The 17592-nt window shown below is 33.6% G+C and overlaps 1 protein-coding gene across 5 annotated transcripts in view; it reads right to left on the bottom strand.

Moving 5' to 3' along the window:
- INPP5A (inositol polyphosphate-5-phosphatase A) overlaps positions 1 to 17592 on the bottom strand; it is a 283547-nt gene that overhangs the window by 27332 nt on the left and 238623 nt on the right. For all 5 annotated transcript variants that reach the window (XR_011600509.1, XM_070945903.1, XM_070945902.1 and 2 more), the window contains one exon: positions 4835 to 4908. Coding sequence is in view for 4 of the 5 variants with exons in the window: in XM_070945903.1 (XP_070802004.1) it covers positions 4835 to 4908 (74 nt within the window). In the remaining variant the exon portion in view is untranslated. The remainder of the gene's footprint in view (positions 1 to 4834; positions 4909 to 17592) is intronic.

Here is a 17592-nt window from a genome sequence, read left to right as displayed (position 1 = left end):
AGTGATCCATTTCTGGGGCTTCTGTTCCACTTTGCTCTGTTCATTTTGTTCACTGAGCTACTTTTGGGAAATAATCTATGTAATTAAAGGTATTTAATACATAGTTAGCAATATATGATTCAGAAATTTTAACATTTTAAATCAATATTTCTTAACCCTCAACAATGTTAAGATCTTTGACTTCAACACATGCTGTAAATCCACAGATCTTAAAGTTGTTGAGTTGAGAAATGCTGATTTAAATGCAGGCAAAGACATACATAGCAATCCAGGCATATTTGAATATTTTGAAGGATTTATCTTTCATTTTAAATTCCATGGACCTTAAAAAGTACTTGGCTGCATCATGCTTATGAGAGATATGTTAGATGAAACAATTTTCAATTATTTTGAATATGATATTAAAAACTTCCAACTATTTCAAGTATACTTTCCTTTCTTTCTTCCTCCATCTTGAGAAAGAGACTGCCTAAAAGCTAAACTGCCATTCTCAAACAAGCCAGAAGGAAACAAACAAACAAACAATACAGGTTTGTTTGTTTGAATGAATCACAATAGAAATCTGGAATTATTTCATTCACAGTCCCATTTTTGTCAACCTTCTACAATATATACCAGTGATAGGATATATATCATATATACTTCATATCACTCATGTATTAACTTTAAATTGTGATGCATTGCTATGTTGGCCAGCTTATAATGCACCTGAGCTTAAGAACATTTGAAGTTTTGAGAAAGTAACCAAAAAATTCTAATTTCACAGAAAGGATGAGATTTTAGTGGAGATAGTCTCTCCCAGTCACCCAAACTTCTCTCACTTTCTCGCATACATAAGTGAGTTAGGAAATCATAAATCCTGCTAGAACAGCAATCTTGCAGTTACTGAAAGCAAGATCTTGGGAAACTATTTTGCATTCTAAACTGTGTATGTGTGTGTGTTATGTAGATTATTTTTGGTTTAGCATGATGTACAACATAACCAATACAATTTGTAAAAAACAGGTCATTTTAACATTCAACATATCATAATTTTAAAACCTTGGGTTAGTATTATTTTTTAATATAGACAATGTGTTAGTGTTTGTTTACAATTTGGGACTTTTGATTTATCATAAACTAATTTTTGCATACAGAAAATGTCTTTGTGTAACATGCAAGACAAACCCATTTTCTATGGAAATCCATATTTAACCATTTTTTTACCCTCTTACTTTGCAAAATAAAAAGTGATTATAACATATTAACATATAATTGATTATTGTCTCAATGCATTAAAATATAACTGAGTCTTCTTAACTAAGCATAGCTAAATCATTTTAAAGGCAAATTTCCTATATCCTTATTTTAAAAAAGTATTCTGTGTCTGGTGTTTGGATACCATTTGGATTTACAAGAACCCAAATCATTCTGCATAACATCATACCAGTAGAAAGGTCATCCACCCATTAATTTCTTATGAACCAGGCTCTGTAATTCATAATCCAGATAATAGTGTGAGTCTATGTTACATGCCACATATATTGTACAGTATATATTATAACATACTATGGTGTATGTATTCAGCTAATATTTATAAAGATAAAATGACTAGTTCAAGATAATATAAGAATAGTTTTTATTTATTGCCAAAAGACTAGTACTAAATGTATCAAGTAACAGTCAAGACAGAGAAAGGCAATGCTCTTTTCCTGTCATATCACCCTGTAATTCTTTGTTTCTACTATTAAAAATTCATTTATTTGTTTAGATATCTATTTAAATTAGATTTCAAAGACTGCCTAATCTTCCCATTACTCAGGGAATGTAGAGAGAAAAGATGACCTTGAAAAAGATATGCAGATTATGTTTAAACAATGGAGGCTGATTATATAGTATAATCAGTATACTATATATTATATTATATTATATTATATTGAGTATATTGATTCTCTGTTCTGGGACAACTTTGTGCAGCCAGCTCACCGCTGCCAACTTGCCACCGCCAGCTCATCTCTGCCAACTCACCACCACCAATACAACCAATTCGTCATGGGGCAAACTCAGCACAACCAATTCACTGCAAGGACAACTCGCCACAGGCAGTTGGAGGGAAAGCCGGGCAAGTGAGCGAGCAGAGTGCAGAGTGGTGGTGGCAGCCGGGGGCTTCCCATTTTCACACCCCCTCCCACCACTGCCCTGAGCTCCGGGCTGTTCAGAGTTCAGGTGGTTTAGCAACAGCAGTGAGCAAGGATGTAATGGAGGCTGAGAGTGTTCTATTTTCAGTCCTAGTGTGAAAATGAGTGTCATGGCCTCCGCTATCTGTTCCACCACTGCTGCTGCTACCAAATGGTCCAAACTCTGAGATTGGTGGCAGTGGGGATATGTGAAAAATGAAGCTTTGTGCACTCCATGAAATTCAGATACTACAACGAAGATCCCTATTAATAGCAAATATAGATTAGTACTAAATTGATGCTGATGTGACTTTGCCTTTAATTAAAATTCCCAGAGAAAGCACAGATATCAGATGGGAAAATTCTTGTTACCACTAGTTTTTACAAGGCAATGGTGATCTTTTCAGGTGAATATAAGAATGGACACTGGGGATTATTAGCAACTATGTGTCGGGCACAGAGCAGATGCAACCATAAACTATCCAATATCACTCCTTATGAATGTTAATAACTATATTATTGTGAGCACTTACTTTATTATCCTCTGGTTTCACTTTAGAATCTCTCTCACACATGCACAACTTTTGCATAAAGAATATTTTAAGACATAAATGGAAATGTCTGAAAAATCCAATTCATTCTTGCATTGCTTTCATAAATTGATTTCTGAAAGAATAGTTGTTATAAGGAATTCAAGCAGTCTTGAGAACTATTTTATTAATTTGAGGCCATTTGATTTTCTCAATGGAAAAGCAACTAACTGAATTGTGGGAATATTTTTTGATGTCTGCAATAACTTTGTATTGTAAAAGTAAATCCAACAGACTTCAATTTAAACTGAAAATTGGATTTTCACCACATTCAAAAACTGAGGTTGACGTATAAATTCTATACATCAATTTTATTTGATATCTAAATCAGAATACACTTTCGGTAATATGGATTGAATTTTTCATATTTTATACTTGGTGACTTACACTGTGCTGATCATGAGTTTTGTTATTCATGCTTAACTTGAGTTTAATAGAAACTTTAGTCTTTTAAAACAATACAATATATTCAATTACTCATAATTAATCATGTTACGTTGGAAAATTATAATCTGCATATTATTTTTATATCCCTTGTCTATTGACTTGTATTTCATGCTTTTATCCCTTGTTCCTTTTCATATATCATTTTTAAAAATAGTTTATAAATCTCTCTCTCCCCTGAAAAAACTATTAGTATAATTTGGAAGGAGAGGAAACTAATAAGTTGATAATACAAATTATGTATTATAGAAAATGTTTAAGATATTAATCTGATGAATTTTAAGCTATTCACACTTAGTGTTACAACTTGTCTATGAAATTATCTTTTAACTTTTGGATATATTTATACTATAATTTATTTATTGATCAATGTTATACATATAGTACCCAGCAATTTACATTTTCAAGACGATCAATATTAACATTTCAAACAATAAAAATAACAACTGAAAAAGACAGGGAAAAAGGGAGATAAAATAAACTACTTGAAATATAAAGCTAAATAAAAGCTTAATGTTAGAACTTGATGACCTTGATGGGACAGATCACTCTACAAGTGAAATATTATTACTATAAAAACTGTTTGTATATTCACAATGAGTTTTCAGAATGTACTGTTCAACCTTGGATACAAAACAGGTTCTTTTTATTCTTTCCTATATGTTCCTAGAGATGAAAACAGCCATATGTATCAGTTTAGTTCCTTACTCAATGCAAATCGAAGCATTTCAATCAAGCGGCTGTTCCACTCCTTCATGAACACTTACAATTGAGCCTAGAAGTTTAATTTGATAATTGGTTTCGCTGTTAAGAAGTTTCACTCAATGTTAGACTGGAATTTGTTCTCCATTAATTCAAGAGCATTATTTCATGTCTTGATTTTGAAACAAGAGAGACCAATTTCTATGTGAGATCCTTTCCAGAAACTTCAAGAATGCTTTCATTTCTTTCCACTGTCTTCTTCCTAATTCCAAATTTCATTACTGTAATTTGGACTTTTTTCCAGGCCTTTCTATTGAATAGTTTGCATGAATTCATCTTAAAGTATGGTGCCTTGAATTAGACAGATTATACTCAGGGCAGAGTACGATTGACTCAGAACAGAAAAGAACCTTGTTCCCTGTGATTTGGAAATTATTTCTTTTTTTTCTCGATAACAAGAAATGGATGTTCAGTATTTTTATGTGCTCTACAACATTGGAAGGACTAATCCCGGCAGCTGTCAGGAATCAACACTGACTCGAAGGCACAGAAGCAAACAAGTAAGCAAACAATCCTATTCTCATACTATTCTAAGAATATAATAGCAGACAAAAGCGAACAACCAAAGTATACAATAAACAAACTAGAAAAGAAAACCATAAGAATGTTATGTGGTCATCTGTAATTTATATTCAGCAAAATGTCCCATAGAACTTACTCCTAGTTATATTTGCATAAGAAATGACATATCCAAATATAGATATATAAAAGTACATTTTGGTTTTGATTAAAAAAAGTTGAAATCTTGAGATGGAATCACATCCTTTCATAGACCCAGTAACAAAAATCCTATAACGACCAAAAAAATAGTTTACTATATTTCAAGGCTATTTAGGATCAGGATGTTAAGAAAAAATCAATCTCTCTGTCTCTCTTTCTTACCTGGGAGGAAATGAAATGTCCAGTTCATATAATTTGTCTTTAAAGACTGACAGCTCTTTGTCAAATTCCAAAAGCTAATGGAAGAAAAACAGAAGACAACATTAAAATAAACATAAGTTCTGTTCTGCTTAAAAATAAAAATAGTTGGGAACATTTTGAATTGCTATGTTGTAATTAGGCTTTGAGATTTTGCTAAAAGCAAAACATAGAAAAAAATAATGAAGTTTGCTGGAAATTCTATAAAGTTTAAAGAATTTACTTTAAAGTAAATTTTAAAGTAAAGTAACATGCTGAGAAAAAAACAACAACCTCAGCATCAAAAATTACCCTGTTAAATGTTTTTAAGAATGCATGACTTCAGTGATAAAAAAGATTAGATCAGATTTTTAAAAGCAAGGTATATCAAAAGTAAAGTATGTCAGAAAAATTGCACTTTCTGATAAACAATCTCCCAGTCATTTTATTATTTAGTAATAAAAGTAAAGGTTAGGAGGAAGAAGATGTGAAAATTGAAATTTTTGTTCACAACCCCATCCCCAGGAAATATTTCTATTGAGACAGTTAACCAGTTTTCTCCAGGTTAATAGAACAAAACGTTACACTCATATGAGACTGTAGCAATCTCAGGAAGGCACCAAAATAGAACCAGCAGAATTATATGTTATAAGCCATTTTTAATATTTATACATAGAATATTTTGTCCACTAAGAAAATTGATGCATAAGTTTGCATTCAAGTGGATATTTCAATCCAAGAAATATCCTGATGGACAATAAATCCCCTCCCTCCCCATTATTCCATACCTAACAACTGGTGGTGAATCTGACATGCAAATGAACATGTAACATAATTGGCCCTTTGCTGTCTAAGCCACTTTCAGTTTTGGCATGCATGCCATTGAAAACAACACTCCTTATAATACTGGTGTGTTTACTCCCTGTTCATTAATCATGTCCCAACTCACAGCTGTGCTGATACCATTGTATCAATGGCAGAGGTTCCGAATGAAATTAGATTATGTTCTTCTTTCCCCTCTGCTCCCTCATAAATCATTCCTGAAATGTGCAATTAGCAGCTACTTGTACACATTAATTATCTGTGTGAAAAGCAGATACCTGAACCACCTGCACAACTGATTAGCTCCCTCCCTTGTGACCCACCTATGTTACTTTCAGTCTCCAACTGCATTGTTCCTGGCTACCAATCTAGGTGGATGTTTGCCAACAGTGGCTGTGCACAGATGCCAACATTAAAACCTATTCCTCTTTTTCTTGAATTACTTCTTGTCACAGTGAGCAAAACTCCTGTTCTATAAATGGAAATATCAAAAGTTCAAAAAATCAGAAGTTTAAAGTGAGATACCAATACCCATAATGAAATTCCCAATCAAATGTCTCAAAGGACACAATAAAATAGTGCAAGTTGTATGCCCCATAAATGCCTTTAAATCAATACTTGAGAATCAAAATTGAGGACACCTAAGCATTATCTAATTTTAAGACTTCAAGATCCCCTGTGACATTATAATTTAATTGACATGCCACCTTTCTACAATGACAGCTTACGCAAAAAAACACATCAGACTCCATGAGAGAGAAGGAGAGAAAAGGGGGGAGGGGAAACTCAAGCTGAATTTAACTAAAGCTAACAGAAATGCACAACAGTTTAAAAACAAGATGATATGGATTGCTTAATAGCTGAATACAAATATTTGTATTATTGTTTCCTTCCCCTTATATCATACAGCTCAGAGTTCCTGTATCAGTGAGATGGGCAGCATAGACATTTAATATATAAATAAATAAGTAAGTACATATCTGATACAAATCAATTTGACCTGCTTTAATTAAAGATGTATCACAGTGAAGTGATATGTAAATTATATTAATAAATAAAACTAATATTCTCTCTTAACTATGATGTGAAAAAATAGATTTGGGTTGCTCTCTGTATTAAGACGTACCTTACCCACATTAGCAATGGTTCAAATTAAAGCAGATAATGAAACATGAAGCTTTGTTAAAATCAGAAAGAGCAAAAAGAATCCTATTTGGAGCAAGAGAACTAAATAAGGTCAAAATTATGTTATATGCATGAGCATCATGCCCTTTAATTTCATGCCTATTTCATTTTCATATAAGTCACTGTATACTGGTATATGCTGTGTACTTAATCACTAGTATTATCATAGCATAATATGTGATCAATGTTTATAATAAACATGATGGAAAAATAGAAAGGAAATCCCCAACAGATACATACATGCATCATATAATGAGACATACGTATCTTGCTTTTCTTTCTGACAATGGATGGGAAGGAACTTCTCTGACCTTTCTGCTTTTGCTGAACTCCAGCTCCTAAGGCATTCCCCCCCACTGGTCTCACAAGTACAATATGATTTAGTTTCTCCCAAATTTTGGAGAAAATAATATTATTAATATCCAGAATATTAAAATCTTCTACAGGATATATGGAAAACTGCTATACATTTCTTCTTTTTGTAGGCCAGGGAGATACCTGCATTATATAACTCCAGAGAGTGCTAACCTTAGCATATTTTAATGTTCTCCTTAAGGAAATTCTTAAGGAGGAAGGGGAATAAATTCCATGTGTGGTAAGACCCTTGAGGAGAAGGTGTATTGAATTCATAGTCCATATCTTGATATACTGCATTTTTATAAAGATGGAGGTTTACCTCATCACCCTTATTTAACCAAGTACCCAGGCAATTCTGATTTTTCCTATGTGCAGCTGTTACTATCAGAACAAATATAGTTTAGTTTTCATGAATGTGGACAAAATTTGCTATATTGTAAAACCATGCAGATATTGATTGTATTAATGGGTTAGCTAAAAACAATACTATTTTACTCTGTTTCATCTGTTATTAATTTGCTGAATTCTAGTTAGTCTAAGCATAATAAAATACTATTACTGTTGTTAATATAAATTTATATATTTGTGTTTATATGCCTATGACAATCTTCAACAAAATTTTCTAATCTTTGCTTACTGAATATCAATTGTAATTAGCATAGCACTGAATAGCATCAGAATAATTATATTGGAGAAAATTGTAGCTTAATACACATTTCAAATAGTGGCTTTTGAAGCATATTTTTAAAATACGGACAGAAAAAAATGACATTTAGATGAAGGCAGATTGCTTGTAAAATGTAAAAAATGCAAACAGAATAAACAATGTTTCATAGAACACAATGGTAAAACATACTCATTAAGAATTCCAATGGACATGGAAAGTTAAATAGAAGCATTGTCTTCCTGGATGAATTCAAAATATCTACAGGGTATGTATCCAGCTTCTTGGTATGCATTTTTTTTGTTCTCTTGATGACAATATTCAAAAATTGACAGAACTAAGGCTGATAGTATTGAAAATGTTAACTAATAGAGCTTTCAGCTAGTTTCAACATTTTTAATATACTATGTGTTGTATGTTGTATATAAGCTATTGATATTGATGCAATACAGATGACAGATAACGGAAATACAAATGTACTGGCAGCTTTTGGAGTCTTCCAAGTTTTCAAGTAGTAACAGGTTTTTTTTTGCAGATGCTAGAAGCAAAATTGCTTAAAGATATTTAGTGTCAGCTGCAGAAGAAGTGTTATTAACAATTTCTGCTTTTATTGTTATGTTGTAGTTTTAATTACTAGCTCAGGCAAAAGCATCTGATTTCTAAAGAAAAAGGGAAGAAAACACTTTGAAGTTCGGTTCAATAGATGCTATGACTTAGCTAGAGTCTAAAAATGTTAAAAGCTTTTCTCTTGAAAAGTTGTTTCCATGTAATCCCTGTGTGGTCTTTTAATTTTGTCGCTTTAACCCTGTTTGAAGGAAGGTGGTCTACCAGGGAGCTATGATGCATGGACACTTTCTTTCAGAAAGGTTATTTGAATAGCTATGTCAATGAAGTTCTGAACAAGCTAAATTAAAAATTAAGCAATTACTTGGACCAGGCAAGAGTTGTAATGGTAGTTCAATGTGAAAGTTTTGATTTGTTAAAAAAAACAATGCACTTTGTAATAAAACAGCAAGTCCAAAAACAGCACGCGCAATAGATTATTTAAAGGAATTCCAGCTTTTTAAAAAGGGAATAGAAAAATTACAATTTAATTAACAAAACTCTTCTAGGATCTAGTGATTAGGCAACATAGAGTTAGTTATAAATAAACAAACATAGGGAAATCAAACACTCACAAAGAAGGATTGAGAAAGAATTAAAAGAAGTCCTGCATCACCACGGATTTCACAGATCTCTCTTAGCCACTAGATGAACTGGGTGATTCAGCTGAAGTTACATTCTTAATCCCATTTCTTTTTGTTTTACCATTCTTACTTCTTAGTGGCCCATCACTACTGCATTCTATTTTTTATATTTCTTTTGATGTACCCAACTCCAAGTGGAATGAATAGCAAATGAGATAGTGAAGAACTTTGAAAATAATATCTCCCAAAGGAAGTTGATAGACAATAAAATAGCAACTGAGATTTACAATGAATGTACAAGTCACGATGGAAAGCTTAAAGTGTTAAGAATTCAACGTCAGGAAAATTTAATATAATTGTTAAGAAAGGTTTTTAACATAAATGATCATAAATTTCTATGCTGATGCTGCCATATTTACAACTTTTTCCTTCTGAAAAACAAATGTATCATATGAGTGGAAAAGATGCAAGGAAAAAGAAAGTAATGAATAACTAGAGCACATTTTCTATAAGGAAAGAAAATATGTTTTAGTAGGAAATACACTACTTGAAAACTTTTCTTTTCCTCTATTGTACATGGAGATTAATCATAGTATAGGGAAAGTGAAAATTGTCACTCCTCATATAAGAACAAATGAATGAAAGGACAGAAAAAGGTTACTTCTTCATACCACAGTTGTTGTATTCACGTGTTGTATACAACATTCACGTGTTGTAGAAAGTCATAACATAACATGAGAGCCCATGTGGTGTAATGGTTAGAAGGTTGGACTAGAAGTGGGGTTCTACTCTATTTTCAGCCCCAGCTTATCTCATAGCTTGATGTTATGGGGAACAATAGAAGAAGATAATACTATTTATATGACCTTGGGATTCCTAAACAAAAGGTGGGATATAAGTACAATGAAAAATAAACATTGTTTATTTGGATAGAATTTGACTTGTAAATAAATGGAAGTTAGTAAATAATTGGTAGCTACTATTTTAAACCATGATTTGTTTATAGCCTGAAACTATTAAACTTAATATTATCTGTAAATTTGCAGTTTCCTGGTTTATTCATGCTTTGAATTTATGCTATACACAAGGTCTGAGGTGCATACTTTGAGGATCAGTCATAAGTTCCTTCATTCAGTGCCATTATAATTTCGAATAGTAGCTGAATAAATATTTGCCTGATTGTCTATTTCTGCTGTCTCCACCAAAGCATAAGTGCTCTAGGTCTCTTACATTAAGCAATGCCATCTCATTGCTTTCTCTGTCACAGCACCTGCCCTACGGAACAATATTCCTTCTCCAACAGTTTTTGCCTTCTGTCAAGTGCTAAAGACCTGGTTGTTCTCTTGGGCATTTGTGCTGGTATGTGAAGCAACCCTTCTTGGTTAATTTGGCTGTTGTTTTCTTATTATCTGTAAAATGGAACAAATTTTTCCAGACCTCTGGCATGTGATATATTGAGTGTGTGTGACTGATATTTCTCTTTTATTGTTTGTTCCACTGTTTTATGATCTTAATTTCTTGTTCAATGCCCAGAGGAACAGTTGTGAGATTGGTGGCCATATAAATTGTTTAAACAAATAAACGAAGAAATAAATAAAACATGGATTTTAAAAATCAAGTGGAGCAGTTTGTCCTTTCCGTAAAATACAGTAATTCTTAACTCATAAACTGCACAAAATAACTTAAAGGAGTTTCTGTAACATAAAAGTATAAGATAACAATAATAGTAATATTTATCTGTTTCTATTAGTTCACTGGAAGTTTTAACCATTTATTTATATCACTATTAATAGAAAACAAATATGAAATATTTTAGACTAACCATAATTTTTGTGGGATAATTATTTCAAGGTATTTAAAAGAATTCAATAATCCGGTAATATTTCAACTGTTACAGGTTTTGATAGTTACAAATAGTCCTCAGTCACTTAACAAATGTTTGAACTTATGTCAGCTCAGAAAGGGTGCTTTATGGCCTGTAAATTACCATGTTTTCCCCAAAATAAGACCCTGTCTCATTTTTTTTAACCCCGAAATAAGCGCTTGGCCTTATTTTCGGGGAGGTCTTATTATTTTGGGGCGCATGGAGCAAGATGGGGCTCCTCTTGCTGTCTTACCTGATTTTCAGCTCTGCGTTTAAATATTTTCAGGGAGGGCTTATTTCGGGGGGACGCTTATTTTAGCGCATGCGCTCAAAAGCCCAACTGGGCTTATTATCAGGGGATGTTTTATTTTCGGGGAAACAGGGTATTTCTGATCATCATAAAATATCATGCTCCCCGCCAGTTATGTGACTACATTTTGGTCACTTGGCAACCAGTTTGCATTTACAACTGGTTACAGCTTCCTATGGTCACACAATTTGCAATGGTTGTTTTGCTGTTTTCCACCAGAAAACAGCCCAAAATACCAATTGGATATGCTGGATTTCCTTAATGACCATGTGGTTTGCTTAACGGCTGCGGTAACTTGCTTTATCATCGTCATAAAAACTGTTGTAAAATTGAGTCAGTTCACATGGTGACTCACTTAATGGTTGCCCTGACTTATGACCAAAATTCCAATTCCTATAAGTCCAATTATAGCCATAAATCGAAGACTACCTGTATAACCTATACAAAGTATATGAGATTTATTCTAGTTAATTGAATCACCTGATAATTTGCAATAATAATAAGAGTTGCCTTTAGGTGAGATGGGTGACATATAAGTTTAATAATAATAAAAATAAATAACAGAAGTTCAACTCTAGCTGCTTTTATGCTCATAACAGCTTTAGATTGCTTGATACCAATACTTTCAATATTAAAATAAATTTGGGGAGATAGAAGGCATGTTCGATACTGAGAACAAGGGGGCAAGAACTGAGGCGAGATGGAAAGCTAGCAGGCTAACAGTAATATTTATTACTAACAAGGTTGCCAGAGCGGCTGCTAACACAAATTCCCGCTCAGCTGTCAGCAACAGCTGAGTTTGCGCCAGACAGCTATTTATACCTGGCTGTCAAACGGAACAGCCAATCAGCGAACAGCATAGCGCCCCCTAGGAGTCGGACCGGAGTGGGAACTGCGGACATGGAAAAACACATTTAACAATTTCCTCCAGGCATGTTTAGTTTAGTTTACCTTATTGTCATTATATCTCATAAAATGAAATTAAATGCCATCTTCAGTGCACATTATACATAAAAACAAAAACAAAACACACACCCTTCACATTCTATACAATTGAATTGAAAAGCCCTGATATTGCATTAATATTGCACTATATACTAGAATTCAATATAGTTGCTGCTCTGGGATAGAAGCTGTTTTTCAGCCTCTTTGTCCTTGTTTTTATTGTCCTGTCCCATTTGCCAGGTGGTAATATTTCAAACACCTATATCTCTTTACCCATGGTGAGTTAAGCGATGCTGTGACCTCCCTTTTGCAGTGCTTGGAGACTGTTAAGGGCTGGATGGGGAGCAACAGCCTGAAATTGAACCCTGGAAGACCAAGTGGTTCTGGGTTTGGGGTTCTTTGATCCACAGAGAATTGCCACCTCTGGTCTTGGATGGGGTGGCACTGTCCCAGACAGTCCCATAATATGGGGGTTCTCCTAGACCAGGGATGTCAACTCAATTTCACTGAGGGCTGCATCAGGGCTATGGTTGACCTTGGGGGGCTGGGCGGGCATGGCCAACTGGGTGGGTGTGGCCAACTGGGTGGGCATGGCCAGCATGACGCCACTCCACAAACTGCTAGCATGTCTCCTCTTTGCATTGGGTAGATCGAGCCGAAGCCACACTGGCCTGATCTTTCCTCTTTGCATTGGGTAGACCGGGCCGAAGCTATGCTGGCCCGATCTTTCCTTTCCGCATTGGATCTGGCCCGCGGGCCTTGAGTTTGACACCCCTGTCCTAGACTAATGACTCCTGCATGAGGAGAAGATGGTAGTTGTAGCCAGGAAGGCCTTTCCAGAACTGTGAGTTGTGCGCTAGTTATGTCCTTTCTTGAATCAATCCCTGCTCATGCATCTCATGCCCTCATCTCTTGTCTTGACTATTTCAATGCACTCTACATGGGGCTGCCATTTAAAAACACCCAAAAGCCCCAGTTGATTCAAAATGCAGCGGCCCACATGAATTTGTGCAGACCCAGGTGTGCACATGTGTTACATCTCCTGCGGGAGCTGCATTGGCTGCCAATTTGCTTCTGAGTGTAATTCTGGGTGCCAGTTATCACCTTTAAAGCCCCACATGGCTTGGGACCAAGATATTTGAAGGACCATCTCTTCCCAGTTAAATCCACCCACCAGAGAAGGGAGACAGGGAATGTTGCAGGTCCCTCCTCCTAAGGAGCTTCATCTGGCAGGACCCAGGAGAAGGGCCTTTTCTGGGGTAGTTCCTTCCCTTTGGAAACTCGTCCCTGCAGAGATTAAACTGGCCCCCACTTTGTCACTCTTTTGCAAGGCCCTAAAGATCGCAAATCCAGAGTGGAAATGGAGCCCATCAAGTGGCTTATTTGATTACTTGTTGTCAGCAGAGGCCTGGGGTGGTTATGGTTTTTATTCTTTTTATATTGGGTTTTTTATTTTTTTGATGCCTAGAGTCATTGAAATTGAGTGGGCAGCCATATACATTTTATAAACAATCAATCAATCATTCCCTGAAAGTCTCTTCCAAGTATGTTTCCCTGACCTTTCTTTTATGTGATTCAGTGAATATTTTACCCGACATATAAATGGAATTAAGTTTTAATTTAGCGAACATATACGTCTTTAACTTTATTTTCCAAATTTTCTTCTTTAGAATTTTTATTCTTATATTCTTTTTATTCTTTATTTTATTCTTTATTCTTTTCCATGAAACATGCAATAATTATAAGCATTCTTAACAGCATTTCAAAAAATACTTTCACCAAATTCTGAAAATTTTTTCACAATCATGTTTAATTTGTTTTTTAAAAAGTGAATTCTTTTCTTATAATAATTGATAGTGTTACTGGAACATGATCAGATATTGCAGGAAAACTTACAGTGCATTTATCTGTCAAATCAATTAAAGAATGAGGTATTAGAAATTAATCTCATTGGAAAAAAATCCAGTGTAGAGTTAAAAACAAGAAACTTCTTATTTAGTGAATATATGTAAGCCCATCATGAAAAAACGCCTCAGATTAATAGGCACAATAAGAATAACTAAGTTACATAATTGGGTCTCTTGGCAGCATGCAGGTGGATTAGTTATTCTTTTCTCCATCACTTCATACACTTGAACAATATAGCGTAAAAAATTTAGAAACTGAGAAATATTATTTGCTCAAAGCAAAAAGAGAGGGGAAAACTGTCTTTAGGTTACTATTATAAACTGATTGGCTAAAATCATGAAAGTATGAACCCTGTACTAAAGAACAACTTAATTCAGTCATTGGAGTAGAACAACAGCAATTATTCATCAAGACCTACAGACTAAAGTCGGAGCACTGTTAGATCACGAGGTGATATTAGCAGCATTTATCAAATCTATCTACAGCAACCACAAGAGAATTCACAGCTGTGGTTGGGAAATTAAGGTTTAAACCTTTCAAAATATTCAAGAAATCTTACAAAAAGTATTCACAGACAGTTAAAACAATGGGACCTGAATAATTCACAGATATTGGCCGGTACATTTTTGTTCGCAAAGTAACAGGGAAAATATCTGGTGACCAGCTTTGCAGCCTTTGTATCAGCTTGATGATGCTTATAATACACTGATTGAATATAAAATAGAAAAATAATTATGCTTATATTTATATTATAAGTGATGAACAACAAGATGTTATTTCCATCTTCTGCATGGTAAGACTGATGTATAATAATTAAGCGCTTAACTTGGAAAATTCAACACTTACAGGAGGAATAAGAAATATTTTGAAGTTTAAAGTTTGACTGTTTCTTAATCACCTTTTCTAGGGTTTTAATATGCACAATTGGAAAAGATAATGCAGCCACATACCAGTTTTTCACCATCAAGTTTAATTACTTTCCTAACTGGCTGACATTTCATACTTTCTAGATAATTACAAAAATGTTGGGAACTAAACCTGGAATTTTTTGAATGAATTTTCATACAGAATGAACTTACGGTATATTGAGTTATGTCTATTTTTCTTGGACTATATTCCTCCATCTACCCACTCCCCATGGGATCTGAATCTAAAATCTTGGTCTTTGACTACTTAAAGTAGTCACTTAATTTTAAAAAAATCAGTTATTTATTTTATTTTTCTGTTGCCACTATTAAAACTCTGTTGTCCTTACTAATGTTACTGTATTATAGGAGTTTATGTAATGTAAGACAGGTGTAGAGAATCTAGTGTCTGTCAGAAGTCTAAGCCTATAATTCTTACAATCCTGTTGCCATGGCTTGCATTAATTAACACTGAGGTCCAGAAATACTTAATTGCTCATATCTAGAATTTCATCAAAACATCTTCCCTGACTTTGCTAAAGAAAAGAAAAACATAATTTCTGTAAAAGAAATTTTAAAATGTAGTTAAGATATGATACAATTTTCTGATCGAACAATTCAGGAGTTCAGGAGACTAATATATAGGACACTCTCTAGGTTTTGTCTGTTTGTTTGTTTTCCATTCTGTTCCAATCATCCATAATTAGTCAACTATGATGCTAAGCTATAAGTTTTCTTTTAATATTTATCCTAATTTACTACTTATACATCAATTTAAATATTTTACTTGGCTACAGACTGGATACTTATCTCTGCTTTTCACCTCTGGGATCAGGGTTCAAGTCAAACCCTGATGAAATGCATTTAATTGTCTTAATCTAGTTCTTAGTGGACAGTATTCCCATTATCTTTAAAAGGGTCAGAGCTAAGGCCATTGGGAAGAATGCAGCATGCTATATCTTATCTATTGATTAATATGTTTTCAGTGATGCCAGTTCTTTAACCTTCATATGTACCCATTCATATACCTATTTATCAAAGCTTCAAAAATATTTTTGGTTGATTAGAAATCTTCATCCTAACCCTGTATCTCATTTGTTCTCCGGTTTTATTTTGATGTATAATGATATTTTAAAATTTAAAATCTGATTGCTTTGTTTTTCTTTAAAACAAATGTTTTGATTTTAAAAAAAATGAAGGTTAATATTTATAAATATTAAATTATGTTAAACTCTGGCATGTCATATGTAAAATAAATATTCTATAAACTAAATCACTTTGAAATACTTACAGTTTCAAAAGCTTGTTTTGAATCTATTTTAGGGAAGACATTTTGCCCTCATTTTTTCCCTGCCCCAAAATGGCAACATTATTATTCTCCTTTATTTGTACCTATTTCAATCCCATGAGGAACCAGGAATGAATGGCACACATAAAATATTGTGAATTTAAGTTTTCTGTTTTTCCATTTCATTCAAATTCTACAAAAGGTCAGATTTCTTCTACTGATACTAGCCATCAGAATTTATGAATATCTTTAAACAAGATAGATAACTCTGTTCTTGTATGATTAAAATCCTTTTGTATGCTACCTGTTCCTCTAATTCCAGGTCAATTTTTCACACAGAGAATTCTGTGATTTCATATTCATCTAACCATATAGGTATTATGCCCCATTTTTAAAATCCCTCTCATCTACTACTGTGGTTTATTCATCAGATTTTTTAGCAATGACAACAACAAAAATCCAGAAACCACAATCTAGCACAGAAAAGGTATCCAATGAACCGAATTGAAGACTGAAAGACAAAACAGAACTTAAACACAACTTAAATAAAACAAATAACGCTAACAGAATCATTCTCAAATGATCAGAAAGCTCACCAAGTACAGTATCCACATATTGTTCACAAAGCATAAAATAAAATATGGAAATTATATATGCCAATACAAAAATGATAAGTTATATTATTGATATTAAATAGAAATAAGTCATGTTTTTTTAAAAAACAGGAATGTAATATATACAAAATTCAGGAAGAATTCTATCTCCCAAGCAACCAGAATGATTTACTTCTAGCTGTTGGAAAAATAGCGAAATCATTTTATAAAAGTTACTTGCTGTTGTGTACGTAAAGTTAGGTTGGAATCAAATTGTCTGCAGAATTTTAAATCCATTATTTCCATCATTGTCCTTACATGGCTATATGACCTTTTAAAACTGTTTAATGTGAATGAATGAATGAATGAATGAATGAATGAATGAATGAATGAATGAATGGTCTAAACGTTATTCGAACCAGTTTATGCTTGGTTAATGGAATTAATACAGGTCTCAGCCATATGCTGATATTTTATCACTGAAAAATTCAACAGCAGGCAAATTCTATGTGTGAAATGGAACTCATACACCAAAAGCACAGAAAATATTCTAATATAAACTCAACCAAAATGCCTCCAATCAATAAAATACTAATTCTGTTCTTTAACAAGTAATAAAAAAATGGTATGAATCAGATTGTTGGTGAATCAAGGGATCAAACCAATATGTCTATGTGACATATTTTGAAGAAGTATAAAACACAGGCCTCTTTCC

The sequence above is a fragment of the Pituophis catenifer genome, unplaced genomic scaffold (assembly GCF_029215685.1).
Source record: "Pituophis catenifer annectens isolate HBS135680 unplaced genomic scaffold, rPitCat1.0.hap2 SCAF_6, whole genome shotgun sequence".
In the NCBI taxonomy this organism is placed as follows: domain Eukaryota; kingdom Metazoa; phylum Chordata; class Lepidosauria; order Squamata; family Colubridae; genus Pituophis; species Pituophis catenifer.
The sequence above is the reverse complement of the archived record's forward strand: the minus strand, read 5'-3'. Positions and strand labels throughout refer to the sequence as shown.